This window comes from Lithobates pipiens, unplaced genomic scaffold (genome assembly GCF_037356315.1).
Source record: "Lithobates pipiens isolate NorthernLeopardFrog02 unplaced genomic scaffold, aLitPip1_a1.2 Scaffold_25, whole genome shotgun sequence".
NCBI lineage: Eukaryota > Metazoa > Chordata > Amphibia > Anura > Ranidae > Lithobates > Lithobates pipiens.
In genome coordinates, this window is record NW_027507787.1 from 177,863,425 (window position 1) to 177,885,494 (window position 22,070).

At 40.0% G+C, this 22,070-nt stretch overlaps 1 protein-coding gene across 1 annotated transcript in view; it reads left to right on the forward strand.

The window, feature by feature from the left end:
• The window catches only part of DNTT (DNA nucleotidylexotransferase), a 618,183-nt gene that overhangs the window by 409,784 nt on the left and 186,329 nt on the right, over window positions 1-22,070 (forward strand). The window contains exon 8 of the mRNA XM_077455236.1: window positions 20,699-20,801. Coding sequence (XP_077311362.1) covers window positions 20,699-20,801 — 103 coding nt within the window. The remainder of the gene's footprint in view (window positions 1-20,698; window positions 20,802-22,070) is intronic.

Sequence of the window (22,070 nt, forward strand, 5' to 3'; positions counted from 1 at the left end):
ATGTTTGTTATCCCATTCTTGGGACCCACCCATGGATCCCCTAGATTGCATATGACTCTCTCTTCTCCTTTTTTTTTTATCTGGTTACTGTTTTTGCCACAACCATCCATATGTTAAAATACATTACTGCTTTCTGTTATAATCTGTATGATTTTCACCTTTCAATAAAAATCTATTTAAAAAAAGAAAAAAAGTATGGAACATAAAGGCTTCCCCCATATTAATTTAAAATTACACACTATTCAGAAAGATGTTTTTAAATTATTGAAATTACCAAATATTTTCAAACGTATAGTATGGTTGCAAATACTTTAATTTAAATATAATCCTCAAAAGTCACAAAAGATATAAAACCATGTTATCTATACCAATTTGTTTAAAACTCAGATATTACCTTTAAAAACAGCAGTGACATCAAAGTGGCATCATGCAAAGCTAAAAATTAGTTTTTGGTTAGTTACACACATGATAGATGAGGTTGAATAAAATGATTTCTGGTAGTTATGAGTTATGGAAGTTGAAGTCATCACATGTGTACTGATTAGGCTTTAAGCAGGTCATTAAAAAAAAAAAATAGCCGTAGTTTGATTATTTTATTTGGGGACATTTAAGTGATCCTATCATTAAATATCCAACTTTGCACAACTAAAAGAAAAAAAATCACATGCCAACTTTGCCAGGCATTTATTGCATTCAAATAATTTCACATTTGTTTTGTAATTTAATGGCCAGCAAATGTTACAATAATTGCTACTATTATTAAGTTGAGCTTTTTATATGTATCTGAAATAATAATGATAACTTTGGTCAAATGGACATATTTGCTAAAATTGTGGCTGAATGTGTAATAATAGGCTTGTGGTAATTCCTTTCTGCTGAAATTGTGGTAGGTCAGATTTTAAAAACATTACACATCCATTATTCTAAAACATTTTTTTGTTACATTAAAGGATTACATATTTAATTAGTGGCTAACCATGAACCATAAATGCAGTTGCTTGGCATATTACCTATCCAAGACTCTTGTTCAGGAAAGTCTTACAATATTATCCTCAATGCAAAAACTGTTCCTGTAAAAAATAAACGTTGTCTAATATATAACAGAAGCACTAACCTGCAATGAGGTAAATATAACCAAGTTTGTAGAAAGCCCTAGGGCATTTTGCACACTGTACTGATGTAGAAGCATCAGACATTCCTGCAAGAAAAAAACACAGGGATGGGCTATGGGCTATACAGGCATACCCCACTTTTAAGTACACATTGGGGTTTATTTACTAAAGCTAGGAAGTGCAAAATCAGGCTCACTGCTGCATAGAAACCAATAAGCTTCTAAGTTTTGTTACCAAAGCTTAATTGAACAAGCTGGGGTTAGAAGCTTATTGGAACAAATGAGAAGTGCAAACATAAGATATAGCTGGGGCTCCCCGGCAGCCCTCTTAGTCCAGAAAGAGGGAAGAACTATCAGGCTTAAGTTTTTAGACGAACTGGAGGACTTTTGTAATAAAATAGGAATCTCAACCCCCATGATTCCTCTAGATCCGTGGGATGTGTAACGATAATGGATGTGGAGGATGGGGGGAGTGTATGAAACTAAGCTTATGCTCAGTCTTCTGTTCTATTGATGGAGGGGGGGGCAGAGGGGGGCGGAGGAGGGGATGGACTGATGGAGGGACTAGGGGGGGGATCGGGCTCTTTCACTCCTTACCCATGAGGGTTACTCCCGTTCCCTGGGGGGAAGGGGAGTGGGAGGTTAAGAAGAGAGGCGCCGCAGTTAGGGCCAAACCCCGGGAGATAGGGCTTGCAAAAGGAGTAGATCTCATTATGCAAAGCAAAGGCCAGGAATGGGCCAGAGGGTGGGAGAGGGAAAGGGGGGAGGGGAGGGAGAGATTGGGGGGAAAAAGGGGGAAAAAAATATTCCTGGCAGTCGAGGGGAAGAGGGGAGGAGAGGGAAAAAAGGAGGAAAAGAGAGAGAAGAGGGGGTCCAAAGGAATTTCAAAGGGTCCAGATTAAATTTTTCCGGGGTAGTATCGGATGACAGAGATAAAGTTTGTGCCATACAATGTAAAGGGTCTGAACTCCCCCGATAAGAGATTTAAACTCTTAAAAGAACTACAACAATATAAAGCAGAAGTAGTGTTTTTACAAGAGACCCATTTAACGCAAGACACAAACGTGAAACTGTACTCCGATAACTACCCAACTTGGTTCTACGGAGACTCGCCAATTAGGAGGGCTAAGGGAGTGGCAATTGGGTTTGAGAAATGTACAAAATTCCAGGTGTCCGATAGGCTGACCGACCCAGAGGGTAGATATTTGTTCCTGAAAGGGAAACTCAGGGATAGAACCCTCACTCTAGTAAATGTATACAGTCCAAATAAAAACCCAGTAAGATACATGAAACAAATTTTGAGAAGACTTGCAGATTTTAAAACAGGAGATGTAATATTGGCAGGGGATATTAATTTTTGTATGGACCCAGTATATGACAGTACGTCTAGTACAAAGGGGATGAGTGGGAAGAGTTTAAAAACAATTCAACTCCGATTGAGACAAAGCCAATTGATAGATGTATGGAGGATACAGCATGAAAAAATAAAAGATTATACTTTTTTTCTCCCCAGTGCACGGGACGTACTCCAGGCTGGATTATATACTGGTTGAACATAGATTATTAGAGACTGTAATGGAAACAAAGATAGAAATAGCATCCTTGTCAGATCACTCCCCGGTGACAATGAAGATGAGGATACCTGGGACACAGAGACACCTGTTCACCTGGCGGTTAAATGAGGACCTATTATGGGACAATAAAACCGCAGATACGATACGGAAAGAAATTGAATTTTATTTCACGATAAATGATATAGGTGAAGCGTCGGGCGCTGCCCTGTGGGAGGGCCATAAAGCCTATGTTAGAGGTGTCCTCATCTCCATAGGGACGGGAAAAAAAAAGGAAAGAGCTGAGGAAAGGGAGAATTTGATGAGAGAGGTCTATAGATTGGAACAGGAGCATAAAAAGCAAGGGGGTCGACAACAAGACCTCTTTCATCAACTGATTAATAAGAGGGAGGAGCTTAAAGACAAATATGACCAGGAAGCAAGAAGGGTACTAGAGGGGAGAGCCAGAGAGAGATACTACAGGGAAAATAAAATAGGAAAATGCTTAGCGAGACAGGTGAAAAGTAAGAGAGGGATTAATTTCATTGATAAAATACAGGATAAGAACGGGAAAATGGTCCATACATCTAGGGAAATGGCGGAAGTATTTAAACAATATTATGAAGCTTTGTACAATGTAGGACAGAAAGGGGAACAAGGTAAAGGGAAAAAGGAGAAAATTAAAGAATTCTTGCACAAAGCTAAATTACCACGAATACCAGATTGGGATAGGGAGAATATGGATAGACCCATTTCAGAAGAAGAAATTCATAAGGCTCTGAAAGAAATGGCTTCAGGGAAAAGTCCGGGCCCAGATGGGTTCGTGATTTCTTATTATAAAAAATTTAAGGAAATTTTAGTCCCCCAATTTTGCAAATATATAAATGGAATAGGAATAAAATATGATATGGGGGGAGAAGCATTGCGAGCTGCAATAACGTTGATCCCGAAAGAGGACAAAGATCATACACTCTGCTCCAATTACAGGCCGATAGCCTTACTAAACACAGATTTAAAGTTATACGCCAAAGTATTAGCAGCCAGATTAAAAGAAAAAATGATAGAACTGATACACCCAGACCAAGTCGGATTCATACCCGAGAGAGAGGGAAGGGATAATGGGGTAAGGGCAATGCTCCTTATCCAGGCATTAAAAAATAATGGGTCCCCAGGTCTATTCCTGTCAATGGACGCTGAGAAAGCCTTTGACAGGGTAGACTGGGGACTCATGCTAGAAACTCTAGAAGTGATGGGGGTGGGTCCGAGGATGATCCACTGGATCAAAGCTTTATATAACAATCCACAAGCGACGGTAAGGGTTAACGGAGAATCATCTACACTGCTCCAAATGGGAAATGGCACCAGACAGGGGTGCCCTTTATCGCCCCTGCTGTTTGCGATCTCTCTTGAACCATTGTTGGCCTCGATCCGAAACATCCCAGATATTAAGGGGATTAGGGTGGGAGAGGAAGAGCACAAACTTGCAGCATACGCGGATGATGTGCTCTTCTTCATCACAAACCCCCGGATAACGATTCCGAACTTGCTAAGGATGTTAGAAAAATTTGGTCAAATATCAAATCTGAAGATTAATCTTGGTAAATCTGAAGTTTTAAATATTAACATTAGTAAACAGGAAGAAGAGAGACTACGAGCAGAATTTCATTTCCCCTGGCGTAAGGAGATTAAATATTTGGGAATCCTTCTCTCGAATACTATTAGGAAAATATATTTGAAAAATGACATACCATTGTTAGAGGAAATAAAGAGAGAAATTTAAAAAATCTCATCTAGCCCCCTCTCGTGGTTAGGACGGATAAACGTGGTCAAAATGATTTTGGTCCCGAAGATCATATAAGTTTCAAATGATACCCATCACACTCCCTGCGGCCTTCTTCGTAATTTTAAGGAAAATAATCTCAAAGTTTATATGGCAATATAAAAAGCCAAGAATTGCGTTTGCGGTACTAAGGAGGGGGAAAAAACAAGGGGGACTGGCAGCTCCGGACTTGAAAAGATATTACAATGCAGTGGTTCTCTCACGGGTGGTGGAATGGGCGAAAGAAGTAAACGATAAGAGATGGGTTAGTTTAGAAAACACATTATGTCAAGCACAATTAGGGAGATTAATATGGAACCCGCCACAATATAGGACATTGGGTCCTAACACACATGAAATAACACAACACGTATTTAAAATTTGGAATCGATTACATACACAAAATAAATGGGGGTATAATTCACCTTTGATTTTTTTTAAAGAAAATGAATATTTTCCACCGGGACAACTAGAAATAGGGGGAAATTGGATAATAAAAAATAACGCACAATTAAAAGATATTTTAGTAAAGGATAAATTAAGCACTTATCAAGCACTAAGGGAGGACACAGAGCTTATGAGGATTGATGCATGGCGGTTCCTCTAGTTACGTCAGTTTGTTGCAAAATTGCCCCAACCAATACGAAGCAAAGAAGAGCTTAGACCTATTGAACAGCTTTGTCAGAAAGTAAAATCCCCCAAAAATATAGGCCTAATCTATAAAATACTCTCAGAGGGGGACGAGCGAGAGGACCCGGCATTTATCAAAAAATGGGAAAAAGAGTTGGGGGCACAATGTAGTACTCAAATTAGAAAGAAAATATTTAAACTAATTTACTACGCGGGGGGGAGGGAACAAATTGATAGAGACGAATTATAAATGCATAGCAAGGTGGTATGCCACCCTTGATAAACTAAGACAGTTTGGAATTGAACAATCCTCGGATTGTTGGCGGGGATGTAAGAAAATCGGGAGTATGGGTCACATATGGTGGGACTGTCCCATTATTAAAGAATATTGGAAGAGGATTATTGATATAATAAAAGTGGTAACCATAAAAGAAATAAGAGAAGACCCATGGATTGTTTTATTCCATGGGACAGATGAGACAATAAAACAATATAGATCCACGTTAGTTCCCATATTACTTGATACTGCAAAAAGCTTAATTCCGAAAAAATGGCGAGAGAAGGAGAGCCCTAAAATACAGGAGTGGATCTCCCGAGTAACCGAAATACAACATCTGGAATGTTATGAGGAAGAGGGAGAGGAACTATCCGCAAAGGAGGTTAGGGTTGGGAAATGGGAACCCTGGGAAAAATGTAAAAAATCTTGGCGATATGTGGAGGAAATAACACAACAGCAATAAGGAAAAGTAACCCCTGTGAGATACAAATTAAATTGGAACCCCATGAGAAACTAGCCAGGAAGGGGAGGGGGGTGGTGCGGGAGGTGGGTGTGGGAAGATAGAAGGGTATTTAAGGTTTAGAGGAAATCTGTATAAAACAAAATAAATTAAGAAAATAGTACGAAATGTTTGTAAAGGAGTTGAATGTACTACTGATTATTTTTTATATGGATGAAAAAACAAATAAAGTAATATAAAAAAAAAAAGCAAAAAAGAAGCTTATTGGTTTCTTTGCAGAAGTGAGCGTGATTTTGCACTTTCGGGCTTTAGTAAATAAACCCCATTGTGTACTTAAAAGTGGGGTATGCCTGTATATCACTCATGTATTTGCGAGTTTGCAAACACAAGCATTTTAAAATTCTTCTACCTTATTTTCAAGAAGTAAGTGTGGCATATTTGCGTGTATACGTGCAAGAATACTGTCCAGTAATTCAGATTTCCTTTTTTTTTCTTTTTTTTTTTTTTTTTTACTGGTTTTTACGTACTTGTGTGTACAGGCACATTGAAAACAATGGGCTGCATTTAGATGAGCACAGAAAAAAAACAAGTATGCCTTAAAACAGAGTTTTCATGTAGCAGTGTGCAAGAGGCATATCTCTCTTAGTGTCTATTTAATAGGTGTTTGTTGTACAGAATAATTGACGTATGATTTATAGGAATAAGTAAAAGAGTTAATGGTATTATATTCCATATTGTATATTTTTATTGCTGTCTGTGTTCCTTTTGTTAGTTTAGAGAGGATCTTCAGATCCCCCCCTCCCCCCAAATAAAAAAAGCAGCTACAAATTTTGTAGTTGCTGACTTATAATAAAAGGACACTTACCTGTCCAGGAGAGCCAGCGCCATCCTCACTTGGGCCTATTCTTTGCCATTTTTTAGGTCCCTGGCATGTGTACTTTGGGAAGCCGGCTGTGACACCCTTGCGGGGAGCAAGAGGTGAGGGAAAATCTTCAATGGGTACATCCATTTTAGTGACAGCTCTAACATGGGAATTCTGTTCACTTTTGAGAAACTTCCTTTGAATGAATGAATGAATGAAATACTTGTATAGCGCACAATGCGAACTGAATCGCCTTTAATTTCCTATTGTGTCTCTATGGCAGGAAGTGAAAGTAAATCTCCCCAGCATGACACAGGAAGCAGAAAATGAACTGAAAAGGGTTTTAGGATACCTGTTGGAAGTGATCTTATGTCCCGCAGCACTGCGGGATGCTTAGCACATTCGTTTTACTTATAATTATTATTAAAGGTACTTATATAGTGCTATCAATTTACACAGCGTTTCATATATATTTTGTACATTCACATCAGTCCTACCTTTAAGGAACTTACAATCTAAGGTTGCTAACTCACATTCATACATATACAAGGGCCAATTTAAAAAGGAGCCAATTAAAGTGGTTGCAAACCCTTACAAACCACTTTGACCTACAGGCAAGTCTAGATTAAGGCTTACCTGTAGGTCCAAGAAATATCTCCTAAACCTACACGGTTTAGGAGATATTTACAAAAAGACAGCCACCGCTGTCTACAGCACATGCGCCGTAGACAGGGGTGCTCAGGCGCACTGGGAATGCCAACGGCAATATGCCATTAGTGGTGGCTCCCGTGCACATGTGCGAGAGTGACATCATCACTGCTCTGGCTCTGTGAGTGGCCGGAGCAGTGATACCCGGAAGAAGATGGACGCTCCCTGCTACAGGGGACAGCGGACAGCTACAGGGGACAGCTGGCTCCTGTGTCAGGTAAGTGACACATAACGGGCTACTATGTGATGCATAGTAGCCCATTATGCTTTACCTTTGCAGGGAGACAAAGAGGAAGTAAACCCATTAGGGTTTACTTTTTAAGCTACCGTGTCTTTGAAGTGTGGGAGGAAACCGGAATACCAGGAAGAAATCCACACAGGCACAGGGAGAACATGCATTCTACATGCAGGCAGTGCCGTGGTTAGAATTTGAACCCACAAACCCAGTGCTGCCTGGCGGAAGTGCTGACAACTTGGCCACTTTTATTTTGACTTGTCTGATATTTATTTTTTTCGCCACTTTCATTTGAGCTCGAAATTCCCTTTGACTAAACGCTAAGTCTGAACTCTTTAATATGCACAGCACGTTTGCAAATAATTGTACATATTAAAAAAGCTATAAACAGGTTTCTGACAGAAATAGCATATTCTAATTATTTTCAGATGGCGCCAGAGCAAATGATCTGCATTGGAGTGAATCTGATTTGAAAATGTGTGCTTGCAAAGCGATGATGCTGATCATTTTGCCAGATGTAGCACATGTTTTAGTAAAAATTTCCCTCCAGGAATCTATTTTCAGACATGTTACACTGCTCTGTGCTGAGAATTGTTCCTTCTTTTATAATGGCGATTTAGCAAGAAAAAGAGAACATTCTCTCCAATGAGCTACATTCGCTAATATGCTTCTGCTAAGGGGACAAATAATATAATGGGGAAAGTCTTATCATTTTCATAAACTTATGCTTTTAGTCATTAAAACTGTCTCATTAAAACCGTAAGAAAGAAAATTGAGCTGCTGCCAAGAACGGCTAATTTGCCCTCACCTTTTAAATCAGAATTGTGATTGGTTGTTAAGGACAACTTAAAGTGATTCTAAAGGCTGAAGGTTTTTTACCTTCAAGGTAAAAAGCTTTCTGTGTGTAGCACCCCCAGCCCCCCCCCCCCCAATTCATACCTGAGTGTTTAATCCAGAAATGTTCACAATAGCCTCGGCCATACCGGGACTCTCCCTTCTCAATGAGACAGCAGCGGGAGCCCATTGGCTCAATGATGCTTCTGAATTTACAGCCAGCTTTTGGATACCTACCCATCCGATATGATCCATGCACCACAGGCAGACACCAACAGGATTAGTCTCCAAAATCTTTCAACAGCAGCCCTGATGAAGAGGGAGTCCTTGTTCACCCAACAACACATTGGCTCCATTTTATCGCTGTTACTCCAAATAAAACGTTTTAAACCTGCATTTACTGGACACCGGGCACTTCTTTACTTTCAACTCTTCTAGATCATAGTCCACCACAAGGTCGTACCCTGAGGCAGCAGCTCAGGCCCATTTAACCTCCCTGGTGGTAATCCCGAGTCTGGCTCGGATTGGGATTTTAGTTCCACGAGTGGTATCCAGCAATGTCCCCGCGCTGTGTGATCGAGTTGTCCTCCGCTCGGTTTACACAGTGCCCGAATGCCGCCGAGCTCCGTTCCCTGCAACATTACGGCGCACAGGAGCGGAGATCGGCGCCAAATTCAAAAAAGTAAAAACACACAAAACACACAGTACTGTAATCTTACAGATTACAGTAATGTATAAAAACATTACACACCCCATTTGTCCCTAGTGGTCTGTGCAGTGCCTGCACTTTTATATTATAAATACTGTTTTTTTTCTGCCTGGAATTTGGAGATTGTCCATAGCAACCAAAAAGTGTCCCTTTATGTCAAAAGTGATTTTAGACCAACTAGAAAACAGCGATAATAAATTATAATCACTTGCAGAATTGAGCGATAGCGATTTGTGGGGAAATTCGTCATCAAACACTAAATCTAATGACAGCGACAATTCTGCAAATGAGCAAATTTCAGTGTTTTTGGATTTGATTACATTATTGAATAATTTTTATTATTATTTATTATATTATAAACTTTATCATACCCGGGATGTCTGCTAGACTCTGGTTTGAACAGATTTAAGTGAGTTATTCCTAAGAATTACAGGCCTACAATATAAAACGCCAAATTTCCATGCAAAATAATTGTACCGCTTTCAGCACCTAAAACCAGAACTAATCATACCGCGAGGGAGGTTAAGGCACCAACTTCTGGAAGAAAACCTTCCTACCTGCCCATACTTTCTTATACCCACAAGTAGCGATTGACTGTGTCAGTCCAGCGCAGTCTCCACCCCCCCAAAAAGAGAGCCAATAAGAAAAGAGAGGGGAGTGGGCGAGCCGAGCCACAGCTCTGTTTGTCATATTCTCACCTACCTGACCGATGAGCCCGATAGTGCAGAGGAAGGTCTCCCTTACAGATCTGACTTGCGGCCCCTGGTAGAGTAGACAGGAGGCACAGGAATGCAGAGTGGAATGAGAGCCTGGTGGGTTAGTTGCAGGAAGGACGGCTCTGGGGTTCCTGATGTTGTAGAGATGATCACCAACCGGACAGCAGACAAGCTGGAAGCAGGAGCACCCGATGTCCACACCCAGAAGCTGGATCAAGCAGTCTGTACTCAGTTCAAAGGTTAGTGGATTCCAGAGGGAGCAGGCAGGCCGGCAGGTGTACAGACGGATGATGCTGCAGCAGGAGCAGGGCAAACAGATCAGGTCACAGGCTGGGTCAACAACAGGGGGGTGGCAAGGTACCAGAGGAGCAGGCAGGTTCAAAGTCAGAGGCAGGCTGAGGTCAGATGCAGGCAGAGAAAGGAGAGTCCAAACGTCAAGCCGGGTCGTTCAGGAGATCTAACACACAAAGGCAGGTAAACAGGAGCAGGGGTCAAAAGGGAGCTGCAGATCAGACAGCACTGATCCAGTGTGCGTTTCCAGTTTAAAAAGGCAGTTTAGCACCAAGTGCCACGTGCCTGCGCACTAGCTCACACAGGCATATGTGCACCAGGGTACGTGCACTAGCATGCACCAGTGCACTCAGGCACATGCCAGAGCAGCCAATACTGCGTCTTCTACTGGGACTTTCCTGATAATGTGTGGAAGCATAAAGCAGTGGCTCATGAGCAAGCATGCAACGGTGCCCCCACTGCAAGCAGCTTTCTCTGGGGGGTGCTGCTCGAAGGTGGGAGGCAGGAGAGCCAGCAGGGGACCCAAAAAGAAGAGGATCAGGGCTGCTCTGGGCCAAAACATTGCACAGAGCAGGTAAGTATAACATATTTGTTATTTAAAAAATAACAAAGGTAAAAAGCAGTGCAGCACAAAAAACACAAGTATTAATAATAAATGATACCTGTATATGAATAATAAAGTCCATAAAGTTCATATTAAAATAAATGATAGAACACCATAGAGTGTCCAAATAAGTGCTTCTATGGACGAGATACAAGGTGCTCATGTGACAACCTCAACCTCCAAGTCACACAGACATTTCCCTCATAGGGTATAACAGCTGAATCACTGGATGTGCTAAACACTGGTGAGGAGAGTACTCAGATGGTAATGAGATCCCTTGCGCTCTGACCATGAGCTCCAGTTCACAGGTATATGGAATAAAATCGTCAGAATAAAGTGCTCTCCATTTGATAAAAGCATTTAATCAAGTAAAAAAGTTGCACTTACAAGTCAAGCACTATTCCCAGTGCAGGGTGACAAGGCAGATGACAAACAAATTCATGAGGATCAACGATGGATGCGGGTGACGTCACCCTAGTCACATGGTTACTTACGCATTGCGTTCCAGGGGGCGGGACTTCATCATTGGTGATGGAATGACGTGAGACACCCACTTTATATGTTTTGAGCTAACACCTAAAGATGCTAGGGATTTAACTAATGATTGATCTCCATGGAAACCCTGCTCACTCCCGGAACCAGCCAGAACATTACCTAACATATGAGTCAATGAAAAAAAAACACACCGTCCATAATAAACTGTCAGGACGATTGTGGTGAACATTACATAGCACATCAAGATGGAAATAGTGTATATTGCACCCGTCTAATGGCCAAACTTATGAAGAGGACAAATGGTACAATATATAACTGTCTTAAAATGGGCATGAATGCACATACTATACAAAATATTAAAAGATCTGTCATAAAAATAAAAATCATAATAATAAATGCATTATAATTAAACTCCATCCATGTCCTCATTGATCCTCATAACAACACAAATGCACATATTAACATGTATTAGCATAAATCCTCAATAGCAATAACATATGCCATTTAATCCATACATTATGTGCTGACGATCAGAAATGAAACAGACATTCACGTCAAAGAATGTTCAAGCCTGCTGATACAAAAACTTCTCTCATGTATCCAATGAGATTCCCTGCGACTAAGTTGACTTATAAAATTCCCTCCTCTCCAATGCCTGGTGACGCTCTCAATACCAAAAAATCTCAAACCCCTAGGGTTCTGATTATGAATCAATTTGAAATGCCTGGAAACATTGTGAGACTTTAATCCTTTCTTAATCTTCTAAAACTTTTTGTGTTGGATGTTGTAGTTCAACACCATCTTAAAATTTGAGTACTGTTTTCCTTATTCTGATTCGATACCATGTATGTCTGTCCATAAGACGCACTCTCTTTATTTCACTATTCAAGGTAGATTTCTCATACCCCTTGTGCTAGAATCTAGATTTGAGAACCTGGGATTGAGATACAAAATCCTCCTTGCAAGTGTAATTACACCTAAGCCTAATGAATTGACCCTTGGGGATATTGCACAACCATGACCTATGGTGGCAACTCTCCACGGGTATATAGGCATTCCGGTCTGTCGGTTTGAAATAATTGCACAAGCAAAAGTGATCACTATCCTTACAAATCTCAAAATCAAGAAAGACCACACGTTCATACTTATATTCCATGTTAGCTTGATATTGTTAGTATTGTTATTCAATGTCTGAATAAACTATCCATCCTTGTAATCCAACATCGAATCCATAGTAAGAATTTTATAAGTGTTAACGTCACTCAGTAATTGACTCAGCTTGATAGATTCTGTCCAAAATGACCAAACCTCCTTCCTTATCAGCCAAGTGTATGATAAACTGTTTTCGCTCCTCAAGTGTATTCACACCATTCCTAATATACTGGGGATCCACCACCTTCCTTACCCTCATCCTATTCAGATCATTAAACACTTCCAAGTATTTGTTATCTGTGTTTAGAGGATTGAAGGTGGACTTATTGCAAAGATTTGAGTGGATACCCATATCTACTGTAGGGGTTCTGATGGGGTTAGACATGAAATATTTTTTTGATGTTTGAGCTCCCGATGTATTTATGAATATTCACATATGTCTGAAATTTATTGAGGTTCTGAGTGGGGGCAAATTTAAGCTCTCTGTCCAGAACACACATCTCGTCCTCACTTAATGAGCTACTACTTAAGTAAATACTTATTCCTACTGGGGTTTTGGTCTTTTGTATTCTCCTACCCCCTCTTTTTCATGGTTGGCCATTTTCTTGAGGGGTTTGTTGAGACGAATATCTCCACCGTTCCCCAGGGTTTGGCTGGTACAGTGGGGGGCCCTCCCTGGACCACTCTGTGCCCTTGAAATATCCCCCCCCCCTTCATATATTGCATAATTTTGCAGGGGAGCAAATCTTATAGAAGTGGAACTTGTCCACCTCGAGGGTAATGCGATTTACCTCTACCATGATGATTTATATGGGGGTCTTGATCCTGCCGGTAATTTTCCCAATTCTGAGATTACTCATAGTTATATTGATGCTGAGTGTTATTTCCAAAGGAAGACTGATGTTGTCCTCCTCTCCTTCCCCTTCCCCTGCTGTCCTTTCCCCTCTGATTATTCCCTCTAGAGACTTGATAATTCCCGCGACGGTTGAAATCCTGTTCAGGGTAGTCATATGTGTATTAGGTTTCCTCTTGGGGTTGGTAAAGGGAAATCAGTAAGTCCCTGATTAGGAGCTTTATCAGGGATAGGCTGAGTGGGAAGGTCTGCCATTTAAATATACAGGCATACCCCACTTTTAAGTACACAATGGGGTTTATTTACTAAAGCTAGAAAGTGCAAAATCAGGCTCACTTCTGCATAGAAACCAATGAGCTTCTAGGTTTTATTACAAAGCTTAATGGAACACGCTGGGGTTAGAAGCTCATTGGTTTCTATACAGAAGTGAGCCTGATTTTGCACTTTCCAGCTTTAGTAAATAAACCCAATTGTGTACTTATTAGTGGGGTATGTCTGTATTACCGTTATTTAAATCATGCAGATCCCTGATGTATTTCTCCTTTTTCTTATTTTGGACTTCTAAGTCCCATTTTGAAAGTTTATTTTTATGCTCAACAGAAAATCTAAGGAACTCCTCGCTGTCCTTATGTGGTTCCATGAGATGTTTAATATCTCGGATTTGTGACTCCAAAACTTTCATTTTCCTTTGTTTGCGTAAAAGCAAAAAATAGAGCAAATCTAAACCTTTCTTTATAAAGAAGTCTCCCCATTCTTTCATAGGTTCCTCATCCATTAAACCATCATTAGGTGGTACATCCCACCTAAGATGTCGTGGGATAGGTTTAGCAGCCAAATACTGTTCAAAGGATATGATATCCCACCAGGTTTTAACTTTCTTCTCAAAGATGTGTCCCAATTTCCTAAATGACTAAGTAAAATCATTGGCCTGTTCAGAGGGTGAGTTACGGGAAAAAAAAATTCCCCTATCTCTACCTTACGTTTCTCGAAATACTGAAAAATATCCATACTTGCTGCTAAATTATAATAAATTGTAAAATAAATGTATAACAGTATAGATCAATCAGTGCAAATAAAAACCTAGCAACAGCAGCTGAACACTGAGGGTCAAATTATCAAATCCCTGATAGCAATAAAGGTAAAAAGCAGTGGAGTGCAAAAAACACAAATATTAATAATAAATTATATTTACAATTCTAGCAGCCCAATGTACCAGCCAAACCATGGGGAATGGTGGAAACATTCGTCTCAACAAACCCCTCAAGGAAATAGCCAACCACGAAAAAGAAAGGAAAGAGAGGAAGGAAAGGGGGTAGAAGAATACAAAAGACCAAAACCCCAGTAGGAACAGGTATTTACACCTTAAACAGTAGCTCATTAAGTGAGGACGAGATCACTCCCTAGGTAACACAATTAACCCCTTTACCGCCCCCTAGTGTTAAACCCTTCCATGACAATGACATTTATACTGTAATCAGTGGCTATTTATAGCACTGATCACTGTGTAAATGTCAATGGTCCCAAAATAGTGTCAAAAGTGTCCAATCTGTCTGCCATAATGTCGCAGTCCTGATGAAAATCTCAGATCGCGCCATTACTAGTAAAAAAAAAAATAATAAAAATGTCATAAATCTATCCCCTATTTTGTAGACGCTATAACTTTTGTGCAAACCAATCAATATAAGCTTATTGCGATTTTTTTTTTTACCAAAAATATGTAGAAAAATACATATCGACCTAAACTAAGGAAGAAAGTTGTTTTTTTATATATTTTTGAGGGATATTTATTATAGCAAAAAATATTGATTTTGTATAGTATGTGCATTTATGCCCATTTTAAGACAGTTATATATTGTGTCATTTGTCCTCTTCATAGGTTTTGATGGGCATTAGACAGGTGCAAGATGCACCATTTCCGTCTTGACGTGCTATGTAATGTTCACCCCCATTGTCTTGACAGTTTATTATGAATGGTGTGTGTGTGTGTTTTTTCCATTGACTCATATGCTAGGTAATTTTCTGGTTGGTTCCGGGCATGAGCAGGGTTTCCATGGAGATCAATCATGAGTTAAATCCCTAGCATCTTTAGGTGTTAGCTCACAACATATAAAGTGGGTGTCTAACGTCATTCCGTCACCGCTGATGAAGTCCTGCCCCCTAGGACGCAACACGTAGTGAACCATGTGACTAGCGTGAAGTCACCTGCGTCTATCGTTGTTCCTTGTGGATTTGTTTGTTATCTGCCTTATCACTCTGCACTGGGAATAGTGCTTGACTTGTAAGTGCAACTTTTTTACTTGATTAAATGCTTTTATCAAATGGAGAGCACTTTATTCTGCTGCTTGTATTCCATGTACCTGTGAATCGGAGCTCATGGTCAGAGCGCAAGGGATCTCATTATCATCTGAGTACTCTCCTCCCCAGTGTTTATCACATCCAATGATCCAGCTGTTATACCCTATGAGGGAAATGACTGTGTGACCTGTCTGATTTACTCAGGGGTCCATTCAATGAGGTGAGCTGCTAGAATTGTCATCGGTGGAGGTTGTCACATGAGCACCTGGTATCTGGTCCATAGAAGCACTTATTTGGACACTCTGGCGTTCTATCACCTATTTTAATATGAACTTTATGGACTTTATTATTTGTATATAATTTATTATGAGTATTTTTGTTTTTTGCGCTGCACTGCTTTTTACCTTTATTGCTATCTGGGATTTGATAATTTGACTCTCAGGGTTCAGCTGCTGTTGCTAGGTTTTTCAATTGCGCTGCTTGATCTATACTGTTATACATAAAAAAAAAAAAACAAGCTTTAACCTCCCTGGTGGTAATTCCGAGTCTGCCTCGGGCTGGAATTTCAGTACCACAAGCGGTAACCCCGAGCCAGACTCGGGATTGCATCGCTGGATACAGGGAGACTTACTTACCTTGTCCCCTGAATCCAGCGATGTCCTCTCTGTGTGTGTGAGCCGTCCTCCGCTCAATTCACACAGTGCCCGAGTGCCGCCGAGCTCCGTTCCCTGCGACTTTACGACGCACGGGAGCGGAGATCGGTGCCAAATTCAAAAAAGTAAAAGTACACAAAACACACACAGTACTGTAATCTTACAGATTACAGTACTGTATAAAAAAAAATACACACCCCCTTTGTCCCTAGTGGTCTGTGCAGTGCCCTGCATGCACTTTTATATTATAAATACTGTTTTTTTCTGACTGGAATTTGGAGATTGTCCATAGCAACCAAAAAGTGTCCCTCTATGTCAAAAGTGATTTTAGACCAGCTAGAAAACAGGGATAATAAATTCGAATCACTTGCAGAATTGAGCGATAGCGATTTGTGGGGAAATTTGTCACCAAACACTAAATCTAATGACAGCGACAATTCTGCAAATGAGCAAATTTCAGTGTTTTTGGATTTGATTACATTATTGAATAATTTTTATTATTATTTGTTATCATTATTTATAGTTATTTATTATATTATAAACTTTATCATACCCGGGATGTCTACTAGACTCTGGTTTGAACAGATTTAAGAGAGTTATTCCTAAGAATTGCAGGCCTACAATATAAAACGCCAAATTTCCATGCAAAATAATTGTACCGCTTTCAGCACCTAAAATCAGAAATAATCATACCGCCAGGGAGGTTAAAGAGGAAGTAAACCCTTCCAAACAACTTGGACCTATAGGTAAGCCTAGATTAAGGCTTACCTGTAGGTCCAAGCAATATCTCCTAAACCTATATGGTTTAGGAGATATTTGCCCGAAAATGGGCACCGTAGACAGCGGCGCGCAGGCGCACTAAATGCGGCAAATCCAAGAATGGATTTGCCAAATTTGTCGACTCCCGTGCGCATGCGCGGGAGTGACGTCATCGCGGCTTCGCCGTATGACAGCGGCGGAGCTGCGAGGCGCGACTCCCGTGCGCATGCGCGGGAGTGACGTCATCGCGGTTGCGCCGCTGTCATTGGTCGGAGCAGCGAGACGCCACCAGCAAGATGGACGCGGCGGACTACAGGGATCAGCGGCGACTTCGCTGGCTCCTGTGTCAGGTAAGTGACACATAATGAGCTACTATGCGATGCATAGTAGTCCATTATGCTTTACCTTTGCAGGGAAAAAAAGAGGAAGTAAACCCATCAGGGTTTACTTCCTCTTTAATACCACTTTCATTGTTTTTGCCTTTATGTTCTCTTGTTGTAACGTATATCTGAAGCCAATGTTAGCTTTGATTAGAGTAGAAAATGGTTAAAACATCAATTCTGATTAAAACTGGAAAAAACATTCCCATCACAAAAAAAATGATGAATCTGGCTATACATACATTGCAGCTGCAGACTTTAAAAAAATACATATTTACCAGCCCAAGAAATCCAGCACTATCTCCGCGGAGATGCACGATCACATAAAAGATCTTATGAAAAAGATAAGAAAAATTATTTCTGAAACTAAGCAAAAGCAGTTAGGCTGCCTGCATAGTTATAACTAAATTAGAAATTGTAAAATTGTGTCTTCTCAACTACCTTAACCACTTGAGGACCAGGCCTATTCTAACACTTTGGGGTTGATTTACTAAAACTAGAGTGCAAAATCTAGTGCAGCTGTGTAGAGTACGGTTGCCAATCAACTTCTAACTTCAGCTTGTTCAATTAGACCAGGGATATGCAATTAGCGGACCTCCAGCTGTTGCAGAACTACAAGTCCCATCATGCTTCTGCCTCTGGGTGTCATGATTGTGGCTGTCAGAGTCTTGCTATGCCTCATGGGACTTATAGTTCTGCAATGGCTGGAGGTCCGCTAATTACATATCCTTGAATTAGACTTTGACAAAAAAAAATGGAAGCTGATTGGTTTCTCTGCAGAGCTGCACCAGATTTTGCACGCTTCAGTATTAGTAAATCAACCCCTTTTTGTTTACAAGTAAAAACCAGCATTTTTTTTTTTTGCTAGAAAAACTACTTAGAACTCCCAAACATTATATATTTTTTTAAGCAGAGGCCCTAGAGAATAAAATGAAGTTTTTTTCAATGTTCTATGTCACGCTGTATTTGCACAGCAGTTATTCAAATGCAATTTTGATTGAAAAAAGTACACTTTCAATTTTATGCAAAAAAAAAAAAAAACAATGTAAATCAATTTTTGGGTACATTATAAAAGACGATGTTACACTGAGTAAATAGCTACCTAAAGTATCACGCTTTAAAATTGCGCACACTTATAGAATGGTGACAAAATATGGTGCTTAAAAATCTCCATAAGCTTTAAACATTTTACAAGTTTCCTGTTCAGAGTTACAAAGAAGGTCTAGTACTAAAATAATTGCTCTTGCTATAACGTTCGCTGTGATACCTCACATGTGTGGTGCCAACATATGCATGTGTTCGCTTCTGTGCGCAAACAATCCTGAGTAACATCCTGTGATAGAAATAAAGCATGACAAAAAAAAATGATCTCATGCTTTCCAAAAAAAGAAAAAAAGACAATATTTACATCTGACCTAACTGGAAATGGCAAAATAATGGCGCTTCCGGCCTCCTAGACCAGTGGTCTCCAAACTACGGCCCTTTGCTTTATTTTATCCGGCCCCTGGGGCACTATTTCATTCAATGATAACAACAATAGGCTATTATTCCCCCCACTGACTGCAATGAAGGGGCACAATTTCTATCAATGACACCAACAATGGGCCACAATGACAGCGGTGATAGGGCACAATTCCTGCCAATGACACAAAAGATGGGGCGTTTTTTTTGTCACTGACATTGGGAACTTTTCTACTCCCAATGGCCAGAGTCCAGCCCCCCTAAAGTCTGAAGGACAGTAAACTGGTCCTTTGTTTAGAAAGCTTGGAGACCATAGAGATGGCACCGCCAGATTATATACTGGGCTCCTCAATTGCACAGGAGAGCCTGGAGTGGCTGCAGAAAGGGGGGACGTCCCCTCTTGTCACCTGTAAAAGCAATCCAGCGGCTACTTAGCTACTAGGTTAGATTATAGATATAAGTGCATTACTGGCTGAAAAAAAAATGACCAGGGTTATGCCATACAGCTGCAGCCATAAGCCTGGTATAACCACTTGAACACAATCATGTACATGTATATGATTCTGTGACAAGTGGTTAAAAGTGGTTGTAAACCACAGACATGTAATATGAACAAAGCATATCCCTATGTAATTTGTACTTTCAATCCAAAGCACTAAGTGTCAACTCTCTCTGCTACATCGTTCCTCTGTAATCAGAGTGACAGTCTTTGCTCTGTTCCTGTGTGCCGTATGAAGAGGAGTGTGGACACTTTACTACAGGAGGTGTTTTACCGGCCTAATCACCAGGTGACAACAGAGAGAAAATAAAAATAAAAATGGATGAATGGTCACAGGGGACACAGCAGGCAGAAACATTGTCAGTCTGGGGGGGTAGTGTTAAATGTACTAGCAGCTTTAAATACACTAACACATTAAAGCCACACTACAGCTGACACTTTATAGTTAGTTACAGCAAACGTTTTTTTTTTTGGTCTTTTAGGAAAAAAGCTTACACAAATAAAAGCTGACCATTGTAAGCTTTACTGTCAGTGTTACATGATTTGTCTTATCCCTGTAAACTAATACATGTGGAAAATATCTTGCTCTGTTAAAAAATAACTGACTTACTGGTGAGATCACCAAGTGAAAATAGAGGAAATAATGCCTTTAAAAAAGAAAAAGAATAGAGCCATCACATCTAAGAATTTGTAGGATGCTTTATAATAAAGTTTTGCTTTTGGCTTTAATTCTGCTTCAAATAGCAACAAAGAGTCTTAAAGCAAACCTCTTCTGCTGCGCTCTCTCTTTAAAAAAAACCTATAATGCTCTATGACCCCGGGTTCATGAGAGAAATCAAAATTAAATATTTGTTTGGAAAATAAATATTTTATCGAAATGTAAAAATAGATAACATACGTTTAAAAAAAATAGATTTTTAAGCCTTCATAAACTCTGCAATACATTAAATAAACAATTTATAGTTATAAATCATAATTACAGTAATAATTTATAAACAATAATATATATCCACAGGTTGCGCTAGTTTTAGATGGTAAAAAGGACCATTTATTTAGAGTTAATGCATCTAGAATGTACCATTCTGCAGAATTTTTCTATTTCAATGACAAACATGATCCCTAGTTTTTGTCCTGAAGTCATAGGGACAGGAAATAAAGAGAAAACAAAAGTTGCCTGGAATTGTGCTTTAATCTCAACAAACAAAAACAATTCTATTGGTTTAGCTTTTGGAATAAAACGTTGTTTAATTGACATTTTTTTGTAATGGTCAAATTATGTACATTGATTTTAAAAACATTCATGAAATATTTAATAACTGGTAGGAGTACTATGTGTTTTATACAGGGGTAAACATATTGGCCATGATGTGGATATCCTGATTACATGTCCCCGCAAAGAAGATGAAAATCAAATTTTGCACAAAACTATTAAAGTACTGAAGAACCGGGTAAGTAATATTTTATTACCATAAATAACTGACGCTCCTCTGCAGTAATAAATCATCCAGGATTTACTTTCTAGAGATATAATTAGCTGACGATAAAGCAGCAGTGTTATAGATGGTAGCCAAAGGGGTCCATTCATTCAAGCAGTGTCAGCCATATACAGACTATTAGTTACAACATTAGTTAAAAAGCCAAACATTACCGAGACCATGGAGCAGGACATGAGTACCATATACAGAACCAATACATTTTTTTTAATTATTATTATCCACCTTCTTCTACAGGGTAACTGTGCTATGCAGGATCACATTTAGATAGCGTGATCTTGCACTTCTGGGTAACGGGCATGAGTGTGTGCAGGCGGTGGCTCACACAGCGGGTTCCACGGAACTCTCATCCACCGGCACCCTCTGATCATTCTGTACACAGGCATAACAGTGATCTGCCTATGTAAACAATGCAGATCGCCGTTCTGGCAGTACTGAAGGCATGGATCTTGTTTTCCTGTAAAGCAGCAACACCGATTCACACCTTCCACTAGTAAAAGTACCTCACCCACTACACTGAAGCACCAGCTAGGCACACAGTTATCGATTTGATCGCCGCTGATGTTAACCCCTTCGCAGCCATTAGTATATTAGTACAGTGTTATTAGTACAGGGACAGTGCATATTTATAGAACTGATCACCGTGTTAGTGTCACTGGTTCCCAAAAAAGTGCCAAACGTTTCAGTTAGGTGTCCAATTTGTCTGCTGCAATATTGCATTCTCGTTATAAGATCGCTGCCATTACTAGTAAAATGAAATAAATAAAAAAATCCATAAATATAGCCCCTAGTTTGTAGATGCTATAATTTTGTGCAAGCCAATCAATATACACTGTAACGGCACCCCTAATATAAAGGGGGTTAACGCCGTTTACGATGTTCCCTCTCCTAGACACACATCCACTCGCTACCAATATCCACAGCTAAACGACCCTTTCCTATAGGAGCCGACCCCTCTGGCAAAAAGACGAGACGCACTCTGTCTCTTCTGTAGTAGGAATGACTTTATAATTGAGAAACATTGTAACTTTATACACAATTCAAGGCACATGCTTTAACATGAACAAGGGCCCAGCTCCACCCACACATCCCAAGACTCAACACCTCATCCTGACGTCTGCTAGGCTTCAAACGATCCCACCCAATACACATCTTTTCACAAAGGGTTGGCAGCCAGTCTGTCTGGCACTTTACAATACACACAAGGACAGACTTAAATGAACA